The sequence below is a fragment of the Mirounga angustirostris genome, unplaced genomic scaffold, assembly GCF_029215605.1.
Source record: "Mirounga angustirostris isolate CCGP_5_RB_7025 unplaced genomic scaffold, mMirAng1.0.hap1 SCAF_2, whole genome shotgun sequence".
Classification (NCBI taxonomy): Eukaryota; Metazoa; Chordata; class Mammalia; order Carnivora; family Phocidae; genus Mirounga; species Mirounga angustirostris.
The window spans coordinates 117,637,132-117,655,226 of record NW_026991710.1 but is presented as its reverse complement, the minus strand read 5'-3'; the positions used below and the strand labels follow the sequence as shown (position 1 = coordinate 117,655,226).

At 35.7% G+C, this 18,095-nt stretch overlaps 1 protein-coding gene and 1 long non-coding RNA gene across 4 annotated transcripts in view; one reads left to right on the top strand and one right to left on the bottom strand.

Annotated features, from left to right (window-relative positions):
- Positions 1-475: 475 nt before the first annotated feature.
- Positions 476-10,095, bottom strand: SCOC (short coiled-coil protein). Its single transcript, XM_064585084.1, is given in 5 exon segments — positions 476-2,049; positions 3,551-3,634; positions 3,975-4,046; positions 9,905-10,055; positions 10,057-10,095. Coding segments are annotated over 5 exon segments (489 nt in total). The 3' UTR covers positions 476-1,906.
- A 76-nt stretch (positions 10,096-10,171) lies between these two features.
- The window catches only part of LOC123848222 (uncharacterized), a 105,331-nt gene continuing 97,407 nt past the window's right edge, over positions 10,172-18,095 (top strand). For all 3 annotated transcript variants that reach the window (XR_010409571.1, XR_006791712.3, XR_010409570.1), the window contains exons 1-2: positions 10,172-10,354; positions 17,386-17,426. This is a non-coding gene — a long non-coding RNA (uncharacterized LOC123848222). The remainder of the gene's footprint in view (positions 10,355-17,385; positions 17,427-18,095) is intronic.

Below are 18,095 nucleotides of genomic sequence, written 5' to 3'. Positions count from 1 at the left end.
AACTTTGCATACGTGTCCCATGTAGTTTCTCTGTAAATTAGAATAGTGATTAGTTAGAGTGATTTAGAAGCCATGGCCGAAAATGGCAGAGCTATCCTCAACTCAAGTCCCTGAATCATTATGTGGAACAAAGCCTGCTAGCTTGCAGTGTTTAACATCAAGACCACTAGTTGGGAGAGAAACTTCTATATTATTTTATTAGCATATCTCTTGTTACAGGAGCTTAGCCTAACCTAAAAATTATAACCACCTTTCCCCTGGCAATCCTGGATCTGTCTCCGAATTCTTTGTTTTATTTCAAAAACTTAATGTATAATATCCTATAACATTTGTTTTAATAAAAATATTCCCCTACACATACAGTAACTAGTACTTAAACAAGATATGCTACTTAACCCTGTGGCTTTGAACAACCCTGGATATACCACTACACCATTATACACACCACAGTTACTATATTAACACACACACAATCTCTGAAACAGCTTTTTATTAAACAGCAAAGCAAAATTGCAACACAATTTTAAATGTTTGTAAATTAGGTCACAAAAGGGATGCAAAATATTTGCAGTATAACTATTATATTCATACAGCTAAAGTCATTCATTGAATCGTACACCAATACAAACATAAGATTATTCCAGGATTAAAAGCCCAAATCTAACAACCAAAACTGTATTAGTGGATCTCTTTTCCTATTTAACATTTTAACACTACTTCTGATACTAATTTTCTTACCAGATGGAATCTACAAACTAAATTTTTAGAAACCGTAAAAGAGTGACTAAAACTCTGCAAACCAAGTAGTTAGGTTTACAGAAAATTCTCTAGTATACATGTAAAACTCCCTCATTTTATTATTCATGATTCCGATACTAATACACCCTAAAGGGACTTTGCAAAAGATCTGCTGGGTACTACAAATAAAGGTTAAGACTAAACTCTTTGTAACTGTTCTCTTCCAGATGTGACTGACATAAGGTTAGTCACATTTAATCTACTTTCTCGGAGAGATATATATATACATATATCTAGTCTGTGTCAGAGATCACACAAATCTGGAGTAAAAACAATTTGGAGTTGATTACTACTGTTTGCCAGGTACCTTTCCCATCCTATTAATGTTTTTCTCAAAATTTTCTATTCCAAATGTATAACCAGAGCTCATCTTTCCAGATACTAATCTTTCTCCACGTTTTGTGCAAAAGGAAGGTTTTAACAACCAAACCTTCCCAATTTGACAATTCCGTTGCAAAGAAAAGTCTTCATATTTATAGCCTCTGTTTTCAACTGATTAAAGAGAAACCAACAATCCTATCTTATTATTAACTATGAGAAGCCCTAACTGAGAAAGTATCTTATTTTAGTAAGTTTCAACAATTCAAGCTCAGGTTACTCTCACAGATGATTAACTATTAAAATTACTTTTACAAATGTAAAACCAATTTTTTCCTTAGGGGAAGGGAAATGGAAAGGAAGAAGCAAATGGAGAAGAGGCACAACATGGTGGACAGGGTACATAAAGCTGTGCGTTCAGTACATGATTTTGGTCACTTTTCACAACACGGTGGTTATTTTCTTGTATCTCTTACTATGCCTATAATAAAAGACAGTGCTAAACTTATAAATCAAAGCAAATTTGATAAAACATTCATTTTCAAGTTTCATAAATATATGCATTTCTAATTATAAAGTCTCTACATTTGCACGTTTTCATAGACTAACATATTATACACAAACTCATGAAGTCTTCCGTTATGCTCTTAATTTTGCCTAGATCTGACATTATCTTCATAAATATTCAATTAAGCCACAAACAAAAGTACTATAACTTTTTAAATCTATCCAGGTTTTAAAGAAAAAAAGATCAGCAGCAATTCCATAAAACAGAAGGGATGTCAATCCCTTACTTTCTTTTGCTTTTTGTGTCAGTTGTTTGAAAAACACTAGAAGCTGACATGAGGTTTTCTATATATTGTCCAAGAACTTGGTTTTCTGATTTTAGCTTCAGATTTTCTTCCTTAACTGCATCTACTCTTGCGGAGAGGTCTGTATTTAAGAATAAAAAAGTCCAGTATCAATAAGATGATGGCAATGACTCCATATTATAAAAGATTTAAAATTCATTCTTAGAGAGAACACAATCTTTAAATTTTCTGCTTTTAAATTCAGGTAACTTTAGAAATTAAGGTAAACAAAGTAAACTGAGTGCAAGTTAATAGCCAAAATTCTTAAAAAGAGATTTCACATTAGACTAAATGTTGGTAAATAGCATCTATGTTGAGTAGTTATTTCTTAAAATGGTTATTTCCATAAGATACGGACTTGGTTTTTAAAATGTGAATTTTGACTCATGTCTTACCAACATAAAAAAAACTGTAACATCTTTGTTAGAAATGCTTAAGAAAATGTGGCAGGCAAATACAACTCAATTTATACACTGGATATGGAAAGTCAATATGCTTGTTCCAAGCAATTGAGCATTTTGTATTTTTACATTTGCAAGAAATTCAAAAGACATAGTTCTTAATGATCAAATAAAACATTCTCTCCATTCACTCATTTAACAACTAAGTATTGGGTGCCCTTTAAGAGCCAGGCACTGTTCTAGAGGCAACTGTAACAAAAGCCCTTGCCCTCACAGAGCTTACATTCTAATGTGCATGTGGGCACATGTGCATTTGGGGGGCTCCAACCAAGTAGGGGTCAGGAGAAAAAAGAAGGGTAAGAGTCCCAGGAAGCAAAAGGGAAGCTGCCTTTTTATATTCATATAGTCAGCGATATTTTGATAAAGGGAATTTGACCAGAGACCTAAAAGAAATGAGGGAATGAGCCATATAGAATGCGAACACCTAAGGGAAAGAGATTCAAGCAGAGAACAGCAACCACTAAGACCCTCAGTAGAAGTTTGCTGAAAGAACAGCAAGGAGGTCAGTGTCTGAGGTAGAATGAATGAGGCAGAGAGTGTGACATGACTGACTCTGAAAGGTAAAAGGAGGTAACAGATTTCCAGAGAGTAACCTGGCTTTTATTAACTGTGAAATAGGAAGCCAGTGAAATGACATGATCTGCTCACCCTGCTATTAAAACAAAACACCCACAACCTCTTAATTTCATTAAAAACCAAGATGTTTCAGTGGTAGTATTAATTTTATGTAAGACATTCAGAAAATGAAAAAACTCAGATCAACCCACTTTTAATCTCTGAAGCTAAAACACTTTTAAAGTAAAAACTTTAGTATAAGCTTTATTAAAGTGGACTTAGTAATAACACAATGCAGGGGCTGAAGGGGCTCTCATGTAATAAACAGCATTACATTAACCCCAGAGGGATGCACAGGAACACTATTTGACTTTCTTACTGAAGCACATCTGTTCTTTCAAATCACTAGCCAAAGCTGCAGGCAGGAGGGAAAAGAAACTATTGAAATGGACTTTGAAGTTTATACTTTTAAAAACTGGGGACACGCTAACAAAATTTAGCAAAACAAATGCTTACCATTTCAACTAATTAGATACTATCCAAGAAAACTACAAAATGGAAGCTAACCTTCAAGTGTGTGTTGAAGTTCCAACACTTGATTAATAAGTCGTGTTTTTTCCTCCAGTTCCACCTGATTTTCAGCATCCACTGCTGTAATACAAAGGTTCAGATTTACTATTAATTAACATTAGGTACCATCTGTGTGGTGTAGCACTTAAAGATATGCAAAATTTTTTATATTCATTATCTTACTTGACTTAAACAAGAGCCCTGTACAGGAAACAGTTAGATGCCCACATGGCAGAAAAGGACACCAAGGTGAAGATAAATTGTTTTGCCATTATCAATCCTTTCTAGAACTAGAAAGGATATAAGTAAATTAGCCAAATCCAAGCCTCTAAATATTGCTTCTCTGTTCTTTCCATTGCTTAATTAAGCCAAAAGCATCCACAAAACCAGGAACTCAGAAAAAGGAAAATAAAGCACATACCATCCATGTCGGCATTCATCATCTCGGGTAACAAGCTTTTGGGTCTTGGGTACAAAATCCTTGATGAATGGTCTGCAATAAGAGAAAGTTAGAAACAGAAACATATAGCAATAAAATACCACTGTACATTTATTAAATTTTTTAAAGGAGATAATGATCAAAGTTATGGAAGAACAAATACAAAATATTAGAAATTTTAAATATGTTATCTTCTTGGAAAGCAATATGGTAATAACTTATACTCACAAAAACATTTAAATATTTTTTAATAAGCAATTTTGTTCTTGGAAATTTAACCTAAGGAAAATTACAAAGAAGGAAAAAATTATATACATAAAAATTCACTTCAACCTTATTTACAACCCATGAAATTGGAAACAACAGAAACTGTCCATTCAGAGTCTAGTTAATAACTGTAGTTTCTAATCTAGTGGCTACTAAAAATAATTATGATGACTATAACATGGAAGAATGTTTACAAAATTGTGTATTCACTGATGTAAATTATGTAAAATACACATAAATACAAATAAAGAGAACAGCAAAATGAAAAAAGCTCTTATGTTAAGGATGATGATAGGGATAAAGACAAATCTCTTTAAAAATATTTTTCATTATTAAAGAATTACTTTACAGGAGCAACTGGGTGGCTCAGTCGTTAAGCGTCTGCCTTCAGCTCAGGTCATGATCCCAGGGTCCTGGGATCGAGCCCCATATCGGGTTCCCTGCTCAGCGGGGAGCCTGCTTCTCCCTCTCCCACTCCCCCTGCTTGTGTTCCCTCTCTCGCTGTGTCTCTCTCTGTCAAATAAATAAATAAAATCTTTAAAAAATAAAGTATTACTTTACATATGCCGTTTAATACTTTTAATAAAGTTCAAGAGAAAAATACTAGCTATCTGAAACACTAGTACGGGAAAAATGAAAAATATCAATTTGTTACCTCCTGGTTATGGTTAAAACAGATTAATTAGGATGTGTATAAGGAAATAAATATCAACATTTTATTGTTTCTGTAAAAGGTTCCAAAATATTGGGGCACTTGGGTGGCTCAGTTGGTTAAGCATCTAACTCTTGATTTCGGTTCAGGTCCTGATCTCAGGATCATGAGATCAAGCCCCGTGATAGGCTTCACACTTAGTACAAAGTCTGCTTAAGATTCTCTGTCTTCTCCCTCTGCCCAACCCTCCACCCACAGATGTGTTCTCTCTAAAAATTTCCAAAATATTAAAACATAAAATTCCTGTGAAACATGTTCTGCTCTATAGCTAACATTCATTTCATATTCAGTGTGCTCAAGATTTTTAAATAAGCCAGATTATTACTGGAAACAGATCTGGTAAGCAATCTAATCTACTCACTGAAGCAATTTAGACCTGTCAATATTGTTACTCTTTCAACAAATTATTTATAGAGCACCTTTTATACCAAAGCATTCTTATGCCTCTATATGCTAAATAGTAGAACCCCGACCTACTGAACAAGGATGTCTACATTCTAGAACTAGAATCATAAGAGTTATCAGTGTATTGAATATTCCCTCACAGTTTCAGTTAATAAAATTGTGACACTTCAGATACTAGCATGAACGTGAAAATAAAATGCTCAGTGTATGTATAAACTACCTCTGAAATAAGAGATCACTTGTCTATGTAAACATCCTTTACATAGCATTATTAAAGAATTAGCTAGCTACAAATGGTATAAAACTGACCTAATGTTTAATAATTATCTACTCTGAGTCTTCTAGCATCTATCTACTTATCTAGCATTAGAGCTACTTTCCCTCAAATTGTTTTCATATGGCTTTAATTCTCAGGTTCTTTGTACTTCTGAGAAAGTTCACACATATATATGGGATATAATATGTACATACTATATACATGTTACATCTGCATTATACATATGTAATATATCACGTACATAATATGTAATATGCATATAAACTTTTTCTGAAGTACAAAGAACCTGAGAAGTAAAACCATGTGAAAAAGATGTAATATATAGTTACATATATATTATATACTATATGTAATATATAAACATATATTAATATGTAATACATATTAGTACATCTACATGAATCCAAGTAGACTGATTACTAAAAATCTCTTCAAAAATTCTTTATATTATTCAACTTCAAAAATTATCCTTCTCCATTCAGTCGACAACATATTGCTTTATAACTGAAGAGGTGGTGTGTTAGCAGTGAAAACTTTATTTGGCACTTGACATAGCGAAGAGCACTTTTCCTACCATTTCAGCTACTGACCTGGCTAACACAGGTCTGGGATGGATGACATAGGCAACAGCCAAAAGCAAAAGTGATCCTGGGAGTACTCAGCAACAGTAGCCTGCAGCTTGGCTATTTCCCCTGCTAAATAATATACAAAAGTGCTTCAAAATCCTAATATTTAGTGTTTTTAAGAATACAGAACAAAATTTTCATGACAGCTGAGAAGAGTTATAAAATACACAAGCAAAGCAACATGTAATCATGCAATCAATGCAACTGACTTTGAAACTAGGTTTAGTATAGGGATGTGGAATACTTCTTTTGCCTATGTTTCAGTCTAACACTAAAATTAAACCAAAAATTCTTCTACAAAAGTAAAGTGTTCCAAATTGATCAATGTAATAATGAAGCCAGTTTCTGAAATTTTGGCCACAAGGAACCCAAACGATAGAAAATCTTTGTATGGTTATCAACAGTTTGACTTCATCTGAAAAAAAATGAAAGAAAAAAAGGCAGAAAAATGGGGTGGAGGAGGCTTATTAGAGGGAAAATGAAGCTTAGAAACACACATTGAAGACTGGGGTGGAGGCAAGAGCACAAAAGCCCAGTGGGCACAAGGACAGTGCTATGCGATATACAACACAACCCAAGAGAACACTATTCACATCATAGTCTGTGTAAGATTGCACCTCGAGGATTGTACAGTGCAAAATCTGCCAACTCTCTGTGGCAGCCCTGTGCAAAAGGGTATTCATGACTCTTTAGTGAAGCAGACAAGAGCACTGCCAGCTACCTCTGCGCGGTAAGAAAGACAAACAGCAATTTTCTCGTATTCTGATGTGATTAAACAGGCTAGCCTCAAAATGCTATTCTTGTATATATTCAAGGTCTTCCAGTAAATTTAGAGCAATAAGCTGATTTATTATATATATATAAGATCAGAAGGTTCACTGAGTTTTTTTTTTTTTAATATTTTATTTATTTGACAGAGAGGGAACACAAGCAGAGGGAGTGGGAGAGGGAGAAGCAGGCTTCCCGCCGAGCAGGGAGCCCGACGCGGGGCTCGATCCCAAGACCCTGGGATCATGACCTGAGCCGAAGGCAGACAATGGCTGAGCCACCCAGGCGCCCCTTACTGAGCTCTTTATATCAAAGTATTTTAGCCACAGATTTTCTTTCAAAATAGGATCAATCCTCAAACCTCACAATGTCTACATAGGCACAGGTACTATGTCATAATATGCACTTAATACCAGACTGAGTTTTTCAACTATAAAACTCAGTCTTTTTCTCAGTCTATAGTTGCTATCACATCAATCCAATTTCATGTGAAATGTGCTTTTAAGAGTTCATTTTTGGGGTGCCTGGATGGCTCAGTTGGTTAAGCATCCTACTCTTGATCTCAGGGTCCTGATTTCAAACCCCGCATTGGGCTCCACACTGGGCGTGGAGCCAACTTAATAAAAAATTTAAAAAAAAAAGAAAGAAAGAAAAGAAAAGAAAAGAAAGAGAAAAAAGAGTTCATTTTCAATTCCTTCTGTTCCTGTACAAAAATGCAAAGCCGATGTGAAAAGAAAATCCAGACCAAAGTATCTCAAGCATGAGGACAATGAAAGGAGAGTGGGGTTCTAAGGCTGATCTGTTTATCCTAAAGCTGCCTTCATTCCGAAATGGATATGGTTCTCCCAGATCTGTCACCTCTGACCTAAGCCTGGGTTGAATCTGAAAAGCTTTTATCAAAAATCACAGTACGTTCTGGGCCTATTTTCATCTAGCCTTGGTTGGTAGAAGAGAATCTAGAATTATTTTGGTAATTTAAGTCCAGGAAGCAAAAAGTACGGAGAGAACAAGAGTCAGAAAGTGTGACAATCATTAGGATGGACCCATTTTTCCATGCCCACATACCTGTGATCAAAGACTACTGTTTTACCAAAGGAGACCTCTACCTTCTCTTATAGTACCCTGAACAGTACCACTGTTAAGAAGCAGTTTAGTGCAGTGATAAAGGACATAAATTTATATTACCTGGACTTAAATCCTAGCTCTGCTACTTATAAGTTCTGGAAACTTGAGCAAGGTTAACATCTCAGCCTCAGTTTCCTCATCTGTTAAACGAGGGTAAGAGTATGTACCTCATATTTTTGTTGTAAGAACGAGTTGATATATATAACTTGCAATGGTATCTCATACATAGAAGGTATTCAATAATGTTAGCTATTATCTCCTCTACCTTTTGGCTCTAATTCAGGCCACAAAAAGAAATTTTGGTAAAATCATCTGGTCTAGCTGCCTCATTTTACAAATAAACCGAGGCCAAAGATAATAACAGCTTACCCAAAATCACTACTAGGCTAGTTTTTTCCATCACACCACCACAGGTATGCTCTGAGACCTAAGATTTTGAGACTTTTTCCTGATATCCATCCAACTTCAACCACCCAACTTCTCAGCATCTAAAACTGATTTTCATGTCATCCGCTTACTAGTGAACAAGTAAGACTACTAAAATAATGTCATTGCTCATTAATATACTAAATGCTTTACATATATTATTAGTTCATCCAATCAACAGAAGGGCATTGTGATTTATATTTGTGGGTACTATACCTCAGAAAGGCTCTGTATCTGCCTTAGACTTCACAGCCAACGTTTGTACCAAGATGTTGAAAGCAGGTCTAACTATAAAGTCCCTGTTTTTTCCATTGTATAATGGAAATACAGCCCTAATCTATATTTGCCAAATATTTTGCAATCTTTGATGTTACATTCCTTTGATATTTTACGAAGCAACTGAAGATAAATTTCATTCCATTCAAGCTGCATCAACTTTCAAAATGGTTTGTCTGTTCAAGTTTTGAATTGTTCTGGTCAGACAAATCCAGTTTCAAGATTCCACAAGATTAAGGGATTGGCCAAATGAGGACTGGAACGGAAGCTAGATCCCCAGAGAATGGCTAGCTACAGTGAATTTAATCAGTGAGTACAGGCACAGAATATATAGGCATAGCTTAGGATCCTCAGGCACAGACATACAGTGCTGGGGACATAGCACAGCAGGTCCTTAACATTGCTACGTCATAGTAGTGGAATCGATATATTGTATAACAAAAGTCCTGCCTTTCGAAAGGCACCTTCTTTCTCCTTTTCGGTCCTAACTCCCCAAAACTTGCTCGGCAGGATCCTTGAGGGAAGCCCAAGTAGAAACTAACCCGGGAGCTCCTTTCGGTGCCAGGAAAGCTGTCGCCAGCCCTTATTTTACCGCTCGCTCGCCACCCTCCCCGCCTTGGCGTCCTCTCCTCCCACCTCCCGGGCTCTCGGCAGAGCAACCACGGACAAGTGCAGGCGTGCCAGGTCCATCCCGCCCAAACGCCCCTCTGCAGTCCCAATTCAGAGCGGGAGGCTGGACAGCGGCCTTCGACTAAGAGGCGGGAGAAGGCGGCGGGAGGTCCGCCTCAGGGACGGGAGCAACCCCTCCCCCAAAGAACAACTGGGCCCAATAATGAGATGAGGAGGTTGCGCAGAGGTTCTTCACGGAGTCAGGCCTGAGGCGCCCACCAAATGCCCAGGCCGCTCTTCCCGGGCGCCTGGTGCCCCGGGCCGCGTCCAGCCCTCCCCGCCCTCCAGTTCCTCGGCTGTACCGAGGTCGCAACTCCAGTCGCCCGGGGCCAGGCCCTCCGCTGCCCACGACTGCCCTCACCTGCCGTTGAAGGCTCTGGGAGTAGGAGGGATCGGGAAGACGCCTCAGGCCCCAACACTTGGACCAACTGGTACCGGCAGCCCCGCCCTCTGCGCCCACAGAGCGTGCGCCGTGTCGGGAGTCCCGCCCCGTCCCGCCCCGTCCCGCCCCGTCGCCCACCAATCCCCACTCAAGAAGGTACGCCTGCGCATTAGCAGTACGACGCCCCAATCGTCCTTTGTCAAAGCCCGAGGATCCACCTTTTGCCCTAACAAAAAGGACGTTGGCATCCAATCAGGATTGAGGCTGTTGTGGGCGGGTCTGGTAAAAGCAACAGCCAATGACAGTACAGAAGCGAAGTTAAGCGTGAGAAAACCAGTCCAAAGAAAGCGGCTCTTCAGTCTCAGCAGGAGCCAGAAAATTGGGATCAGAAAGCCAGTATGGAAAATTTTGACAGCTGTCAGGAAGGAGGTTGGTAAAATCAAACGCTGGGGGAGAGGGAAATCATTCAAATTTAAGAAAAGGGCATTTGTGGACATAATGGATAAAGCCAGTACAATACCGAGGTACCTCAATTCTAAAAGCAGACTTTTCCGTATTTTTTAACGTCCCAAATCGGAAAGTTCGTAAGTACACCCCTAGTGGATTGTTCATCTCCACATCCTTTCCAAACGATTATTACATCTATAGTGCACTTGACCATTTAAGAATATTTTAGAATTGAGAAAATACCTTAATATAGAGCTTTCGCTCACCTTACCTCATTTTGATTCTCACAGCAACCCACAGAAAAAAACTGAAGCTTAAGAATAAATGCCTTGCTCAAGGTCATACATGCAGTGTGAAATGCTGTGGCCAGGCTTTGGCATGTAATGTAATCTGGCTTGATAGCGTTCATTGATATCTAGCGCTTGACACAAAGCGGCATCCTGCTTGTGCTTAATATTTGTTGAGTACAAGGTAGTAATACTATATTGTTTTGGCTTCGGCACATTCTCCTGCGTTGTAGAGGTGAGCCTGTGTCTGTCTGTTTCTTGACTTTTCACTTCTGCTTCAGTTTGCTGACATACCGCCTTAATCTTTTTAAGGAATATATAAAAAATCTTCCATTCAGTATTTGAGAAGTATACGTTTGGCTGGACTGTGATACATAATTTGAGAAAATGTACTAGAATGCAACACAGGACCTAAATAAATGGAAAATAAGAAAGAAAGGCCCAGGGTATATCCAATAGGAGTGTCAAAAAGAGAAACTAGAGAGAATGGCTGTGAGCAGTATTCAAAGAATGATAACTAAGAATTTTTCAGGATTGTGGAATATTTGAGTGCTCAGATTCAGGAAGCACTTATTCTTGAGCAGGTTTAAAACAAAGAATTCCATATGTGGATATATCCTGATGAAACTGCAGAACACCAAAGACTAAGAACTATTAAAAGCAACTTTTTTTTTTGTTGTTAGAGCACCTTTTTTTTCTTTTTAGTTTTAAATAGAGTAAAATATACATAACGCAAAAAATTTATCATCTTAACTATTTTAAAGTGTACAGTTCAGTAGTGTTGAATATATTCACATTGTCGTGCAACCAATCTCCATAACACTTTTCATCTTGCAAAACTGAAAGTATACCCATTAAAAAACAACTTCCCATTTATCTCTCCCCCCAGCACCTGGCAACTGCCATTCTTTCTGTCTCTATGAATATGACGACTTTAGGTACCTCATGTACGTGGAATCTCTTACAGTATTTATCTTTTTGTGACTGACTTATTTCACTTAGCATGACATCCTGAAGGCTCATCCATATTGTAGCATGTGTCAGAATTTCCTTCCTTTTTAAGGCTGAATAACATTCCATTGTAGGTATATACCACATTTTGTTTATTCACTCATCTGCTGATGGACACTTGGGTTGCTTCCAACTTTTAGTTATTGTGAATGCTACTATGAACATGATGTGTGCAAATATCTCTTTGAGACCCTCTCATCAATTCTTTTGGGTATATATCCAGAAGTGGAATTACTGAATTATATGGTAATTCTATTTTAAAAGCAACTTTTTAAAATGTGGTGATGACACAAGAATAGACAAAAAGAAATTAGAGTACCTGTACCTGGAAGTTGGTATACACTAAAAGTGTCTGATAAGAAATAAGTGTTGGGCAGGTTGTGGGAAAGAACTATGCATGACTCTTGAAAGTGTAAATGGTACAATAATTTTGTTGTTTCTGTGGTTGTTTTGTTTTTTGTTTTTTTTGGTTTTTTTGAGAGAAAGAGAGAGAGGAGGGGCATACAGAAAGTAAGAGAGAGAAGCCCAAGCAGGCTCCACACCCAGTGCCAAGCCCTATGTGGGGACGCTTGATCCCATGACCTGGAGATCATGACCTGAGTTGAAATCAAGAGTCAGACACTTAGCCAACTGAGCCACCCAGGTGCCCCGGTATAATAACTATGTTAATTGGCTATAGAAAAGACAAATGATGGTGGTTCTAGTTAGATTGGCTATTCATATAAAAAATGAAATTAGATTCTGACCTCCACCACAAATAAAACTCAATTCCAAATGAAGTAAATGTGAAAAAAACCCTCTAAACTTTTAGAAAACGGATGTCTTTATGACATCACCTTAAGGAAGAAGTTGTTAAACCAGACAAAACAGTACCATTCGTTAATCAAAAAGATTAAATTTTGATTGTTTTATAAACAGAAGAGATAAAAGTTTTCAAAACAGAAGAGAAGATAATTTTAATCAAGTGAAAAACAAACCACAGACTGGGAGAATATAGTTAAGCTCTGAAAATATAAAGAATTCTAACAATTTAATATAAAAACTTATTCATATAACCCAAATAAGCAACTCACAGAAGAGGAAAACTGAATAACCAGAAAGATCTTTTTTTAAATGCTCACCTTCACTAGTAATCAGGGGAATTCATATTAAAACAAGATAACGGGGTCAGTTCCTTTAAGAAGATGCAAAATCCTAATAGTGCTATAAAATAGCACTGAAGCAAAAACTGATAGAACTGAAATAAGAAACTAACCCACAATGCATTTGGAGAGTTCATCTCTCCCCTCTCTGTAATTTGTAAAGCAATATACAGAAAATTAGTAAGGATACAGAACTCAGGTTCCAAGCTTGGCTTACACATTAGCATCACCTGGGAATCTCTTAAGAATTCTAAAGAACAGGCTACACCCCATACATATTAAATCACAATCTCTAGGGTTGGGATATAGGCATTAAGGAGATTCAAAGGTGATTTCAACAGAGTGCAGGCAAATTTGGGAACTATTGATATAGAAAACCTTAACAGTCCTATCAACCAATATGACCTAATTGATACAGAAAATTCCACTCAATAACTAGAACATACCTTCTTTTCAAATGTACATGGAATATTCAAGAAAATGGAACATATTCACTATCATGAAACAAACCTCAACAAATTTAAAATAGTTGAAATCATATAAAATATTTTCTCTGCGCACAGGGGAATTAAACTAGAAATTAATAACAAAGATATTTGTAAAAAATTTGGAAATTAAGTAATTATATAAATTCTACACAAACTCTTTGAGAAAATAAAATATGAAAGAATACTTTTCAACCTTTTTTATAAGAACAATGTTACCTTGATTCCAAAACCAGACAAAGACATTAAAAGACATAAAACTGAACATACACACGAAAGTCCTTAACATGTTTTTAGGAAATCAAATCCAACAATTGCCCCTAGACAGAGAGCCTAGAAAGTTGTGATTCTGGCCCCATGAATTTCACTTCTCTCATAGATTATGGCCTAAAGCTAATTCTAAAATTCTTATGGAGGGCGCCTGGGTGGCTCAGTTGGTTAAGCGACTGCCTTCGGCTCAGGTCATGATCCTGGAGTCCCTGGATCGAGTCCCGCATTGGGCTCCCTGCTCAGCTAGGAGCCTGCTTTTTCCTCTAACCCTCCCCCCTCTCATGTACTCGCTCTCTCTCATTCTCTCTCTCTCTCAAATAAATAAAATCTTTTAAAAAAATAAAAAATAAAAAAATAAAATAAAATTCATATGGAAAAACAAAAGATCCAGAATAACAATTCTGTAACAGAACCACAAAGTTAGAGGACTTATACTACCTTACTTCAAGTCTTATTATAAAGCTAAAGCAATGAAATAAATGGAGTATTGTTACAGACACATAGATAAATGAAACAATAGAATTTAGGAATAAACCCACACATAATATGGTCAATTGATTTTCACAATGGTACCAAGGTATTTCCATGAGATAGGATAGGCTTTTTTTCCCAATAAGCTGGAACAACTGGATATCAGTATGGAGAAAAGAAACTGAACCTCAACTCCTTCGTTATTAGCATACACAAAAAATGTTAATTCAGAATGGATCATAAACTGAAACATAAAAGCTAGAATTATAATCTTCTAGAAGAAGCCAAAGAAAAAAAAATATTTTTTTGAGAACAGTTACAAAACAAAACAAAACAAAACAAAACACCCAATCAAACAAACCTTTAAAAGAAAAAGAATGATTCATTGAACTTGGTAAAAATTAAAAATTTCTGCTCTTTGAAAGACGCCATTGAGAAAATAAAAGACAATTTATAGACTGGGGAAAATAGCCATAATACATGATCTTAAAAAGGACTTGAATTCAGAACATCTAAGAACTTTTTCAATCAATAGTAAAAAATATCCCTGTAAAATAATGGAATATTAGCAATAAAAAGTAACAAACCAATATGGATGAATCTGAAGTATATTATGCTAAGTGAAAACAGCCAGACAGAAAATGTGCAGACTGTCTGATTTTATTAATATAAAACCCTAGAGCAGACAAAACTTATCTATTGTGATAGTTGAATCAGTGGTTGCTTGGGGTTGAGGACAGATAGAGAATTGACTACAGAGGGGCATGAGGGCACTTTCCGTTAGAGTGGAAATGTTCTATAATATTTTTATTGGTGGTTATACAGTATATACAACTGTCAAAATTAATCTTCTGTAACTTAAATTGTTTGTATTTGATTATATATTATTTTTCCTCAGTGAAACTGATTTTTTTTAAATGAGAAGACTAGCCATGATTTCTTTAGGGTTTGAAGTATGCTAAATATGCTACATGTATTATTTTACTCAGTCCTCAAACAATCCAATGATGTAGGTATTATCAAACTCATTTTGCAGATGAGGAAATTAAGGCTCAAAGAGTGTCTTGTCCAATATCGTATAGCTTGTGTTAGGCTGAATTCAAACCTATCTTTTTTATCTGTAAAGTTAAGTATCATAAAACCTACTTTATTGAGTTGTTACTAGGATCATTAGAATTAAGTAAAAATAAGGCACTGCAAAGACTTTCCAAATTGAAATGACTTTGAAACCATGGCCCAAAGAAAGTGTGGGTTGGAACTTGCAGCCTCAACCTAACCAATTCAAATTCCTACTAAAACAAAAATATTAACATTCTCCATAGGCCTTAAACCAGGCCCATGGTATCATAATGTAACAATTATGACGGGATCCACAATTATTCAGCTTATAAAGAACCATGAAAATCTCAATTCACATGAGTATAAAAAATTAACAGATACCAACACTAAGATGGCACAAATGTTGAAATTATCTGGACAAGATTTTAAGCAACTATTAAAAACTACTTGAATAAGCAATCATTAAAAATCCTGAAACAGAAGTTATAACTGAGAGTATAAGCAACCCTATAGAAGCTATAAATAAGAACCAAAAGGAAACCTTAGAACTGAAAAATAAAATAACTGAAATATAAAACTGCAAAGAATCAGTGGTAGGATGAAGACGAAAGAGGGAAGAGTTGGTGAACTTGAGGAAATCTCAGTAGAAATTATTCAGTCTAAACTACAGGGAGAAAAATGTTGGGAAAAACAAACCAACCAACCTCAGGAATGAAAGACAATAAAAGAGATACCATTTTGTGTCATCAGAGTCCCAGACGGAAAGGAAAGAGTATGGTTCTGAAAAATACTTGAAGAAATAATGGTTTTCCAAGCTTCACAAAAGACAATTTCATAAGAAATGGGTGTGATGAGGAAAAAAATGTCTCAAAGGCTCTGGGGATGGGGTATAATGAAAAAGACTGTTGAGAAACACTAATCTAGAGCACAAACATCACTAACATCACAAAGAGAACCCATTAGACAGCATTTATTTCCAGATGGAAGAAGAATGTACCACCACCTGTGAAAGAGTCTTGCAAAAAAAAAAAAAAAAAAAGGAAAAGAAATTTCAACCTGACCTGATCAAGCCCATAAATATGTAGCAATTTAACAGGAAATACAGAGGGCAGAGAGAAATATATTAAATCTACCACGTGGACAAAATTAGCAAAATCTGGCTATGGAAAAATAAACAAGACAAAAACAAAAAAAAGAAGCCCTTTTCTTCAACAAAAAGAAAATAAATTGCACTGGGGGGAAAAAGAATGGAAAGAAACCTATAGATAAAAGGACACTTAAAATACATCTTTTTAAAAACAGACCAAAAAATCTAGGTTTATTTTGGATGCTAAAGCCATTTAAAAGATGCATGAAAATGATTGCCATCAAGTAGAATATGATTAGAGTATTCACCTTTTTAAAAATTCTGGGACGAAGCATATATCTTGTAAGATAATTTAGACTTTAAAGGAAGTTTTTAGATGAACTATCTCAAAAAATGTAACATACCAAAGATAACCATAAAGTTAGAGAGCAATATATCAATCACAGAATGTTGCAAATTTGATAAAACAGTGTTGCTAATAATTAAGATCTGCCCTTGAATATAGAAAAATCCTTGAAATAACAAAAATGTGACAAAAAAGAACAGTACACCCAAGTGGATATAAAAAGGGAGTTGAAATTTTAGCAAACTAGTCATGAAATGAACATTCATTAAGCTATACATTTATTTTTATACAGTATTCCATATTTGCATTATATTTTTCAATTAAAAATGGTTTTAAAATAACCATAAAACTTCCCTTCTTCTGAGCAAGGCAAACACACATACAAAAAGAAACCACTGAAATTACACAGAAATATTTAATTATAAGAAGAACACTTGTTATCTGGGATATGCATATGTTAATATTATAAAACATCTAAGTAAAAGCATAAAATTAAAATTCTCTTCATAGAGAATGGAGAACTCCAAATTGAAAACTATTGTTACAAAGCAATGTATCATGTGAGGAAGAAATGATAAATAGTAGAGAACTTCCAAGATCATTTTGATGTTCCAAACTGACATAGTCTCATCATGAACGTGAAACTTCTAACTTGTCTTAAGTAATTAGAGAGTTCTAAACATACTGTGGATATTTTAAAGTGAGATATGCTAAACGGAGGCATTTTGATAACTTTCAAGTGTAACCAGGTGTGTTCCCTGATACTTTAAGCTCATTAATTTGCAAAATATGTTTCATCTCATTCCTAAATAAGAACTCACATTTTCCTTTTTACTTATTTTTTTCCCTTGAAAGGTTATTGAATTCATTGGAGAATGAGTGCTGTCCTAAATTTGGTGAGTAAAGAATATACTGTACCTGTTGAAAATTGATTTCAAAACTTAATAGGATACCATACTGGGGTTCCTGGGTGGCTCAGTCAGTTAATCGTCCGACTCTTGATTTTGGCTCAGGTCATGATCTCATGGTTGTGGGATCGAGCCCCTATTTGGGCTCTGTGTTCAGCACGGAATCTGCTTTTCTCTTTCTCTCTCTCTCTTTCTCAAATTGGTAAATAAAATCTTAAAAAAAAATAGTATACCATACTGCTATTTGGTAAATTAAGCTGTTCATGTATACTTTTCTCAAGATTATAATTTCTTGATGATAACCAGTAGTTGGCTAATTTGATAAGAGTTATTTTCATTCATTGGTTTAATAGAGAAAAAGTAAGAAATTACCAGTGTATTTTTAGAGTTTCTCAAATGAGAATTCAGAAGGACTTCAGGGTCTTCATGGAATCAAGCTTTGAACTTTATGGCAAAAATGAAAGTAATTGGGAATGATTATACAGTCTTGATGCTTATTTTTCTCTACACAAAGTAATGTTTAATCAGTTTCTCAAAGATTGGTGCTCATATCTCTGGCTGTACAAGATTAGCTTTTAAAAATCATTGCATATTTTATTGTAATCAAAAAATATGAATAATACAACCAACCCTCAACTTGCTGATGTCATTGCCTAG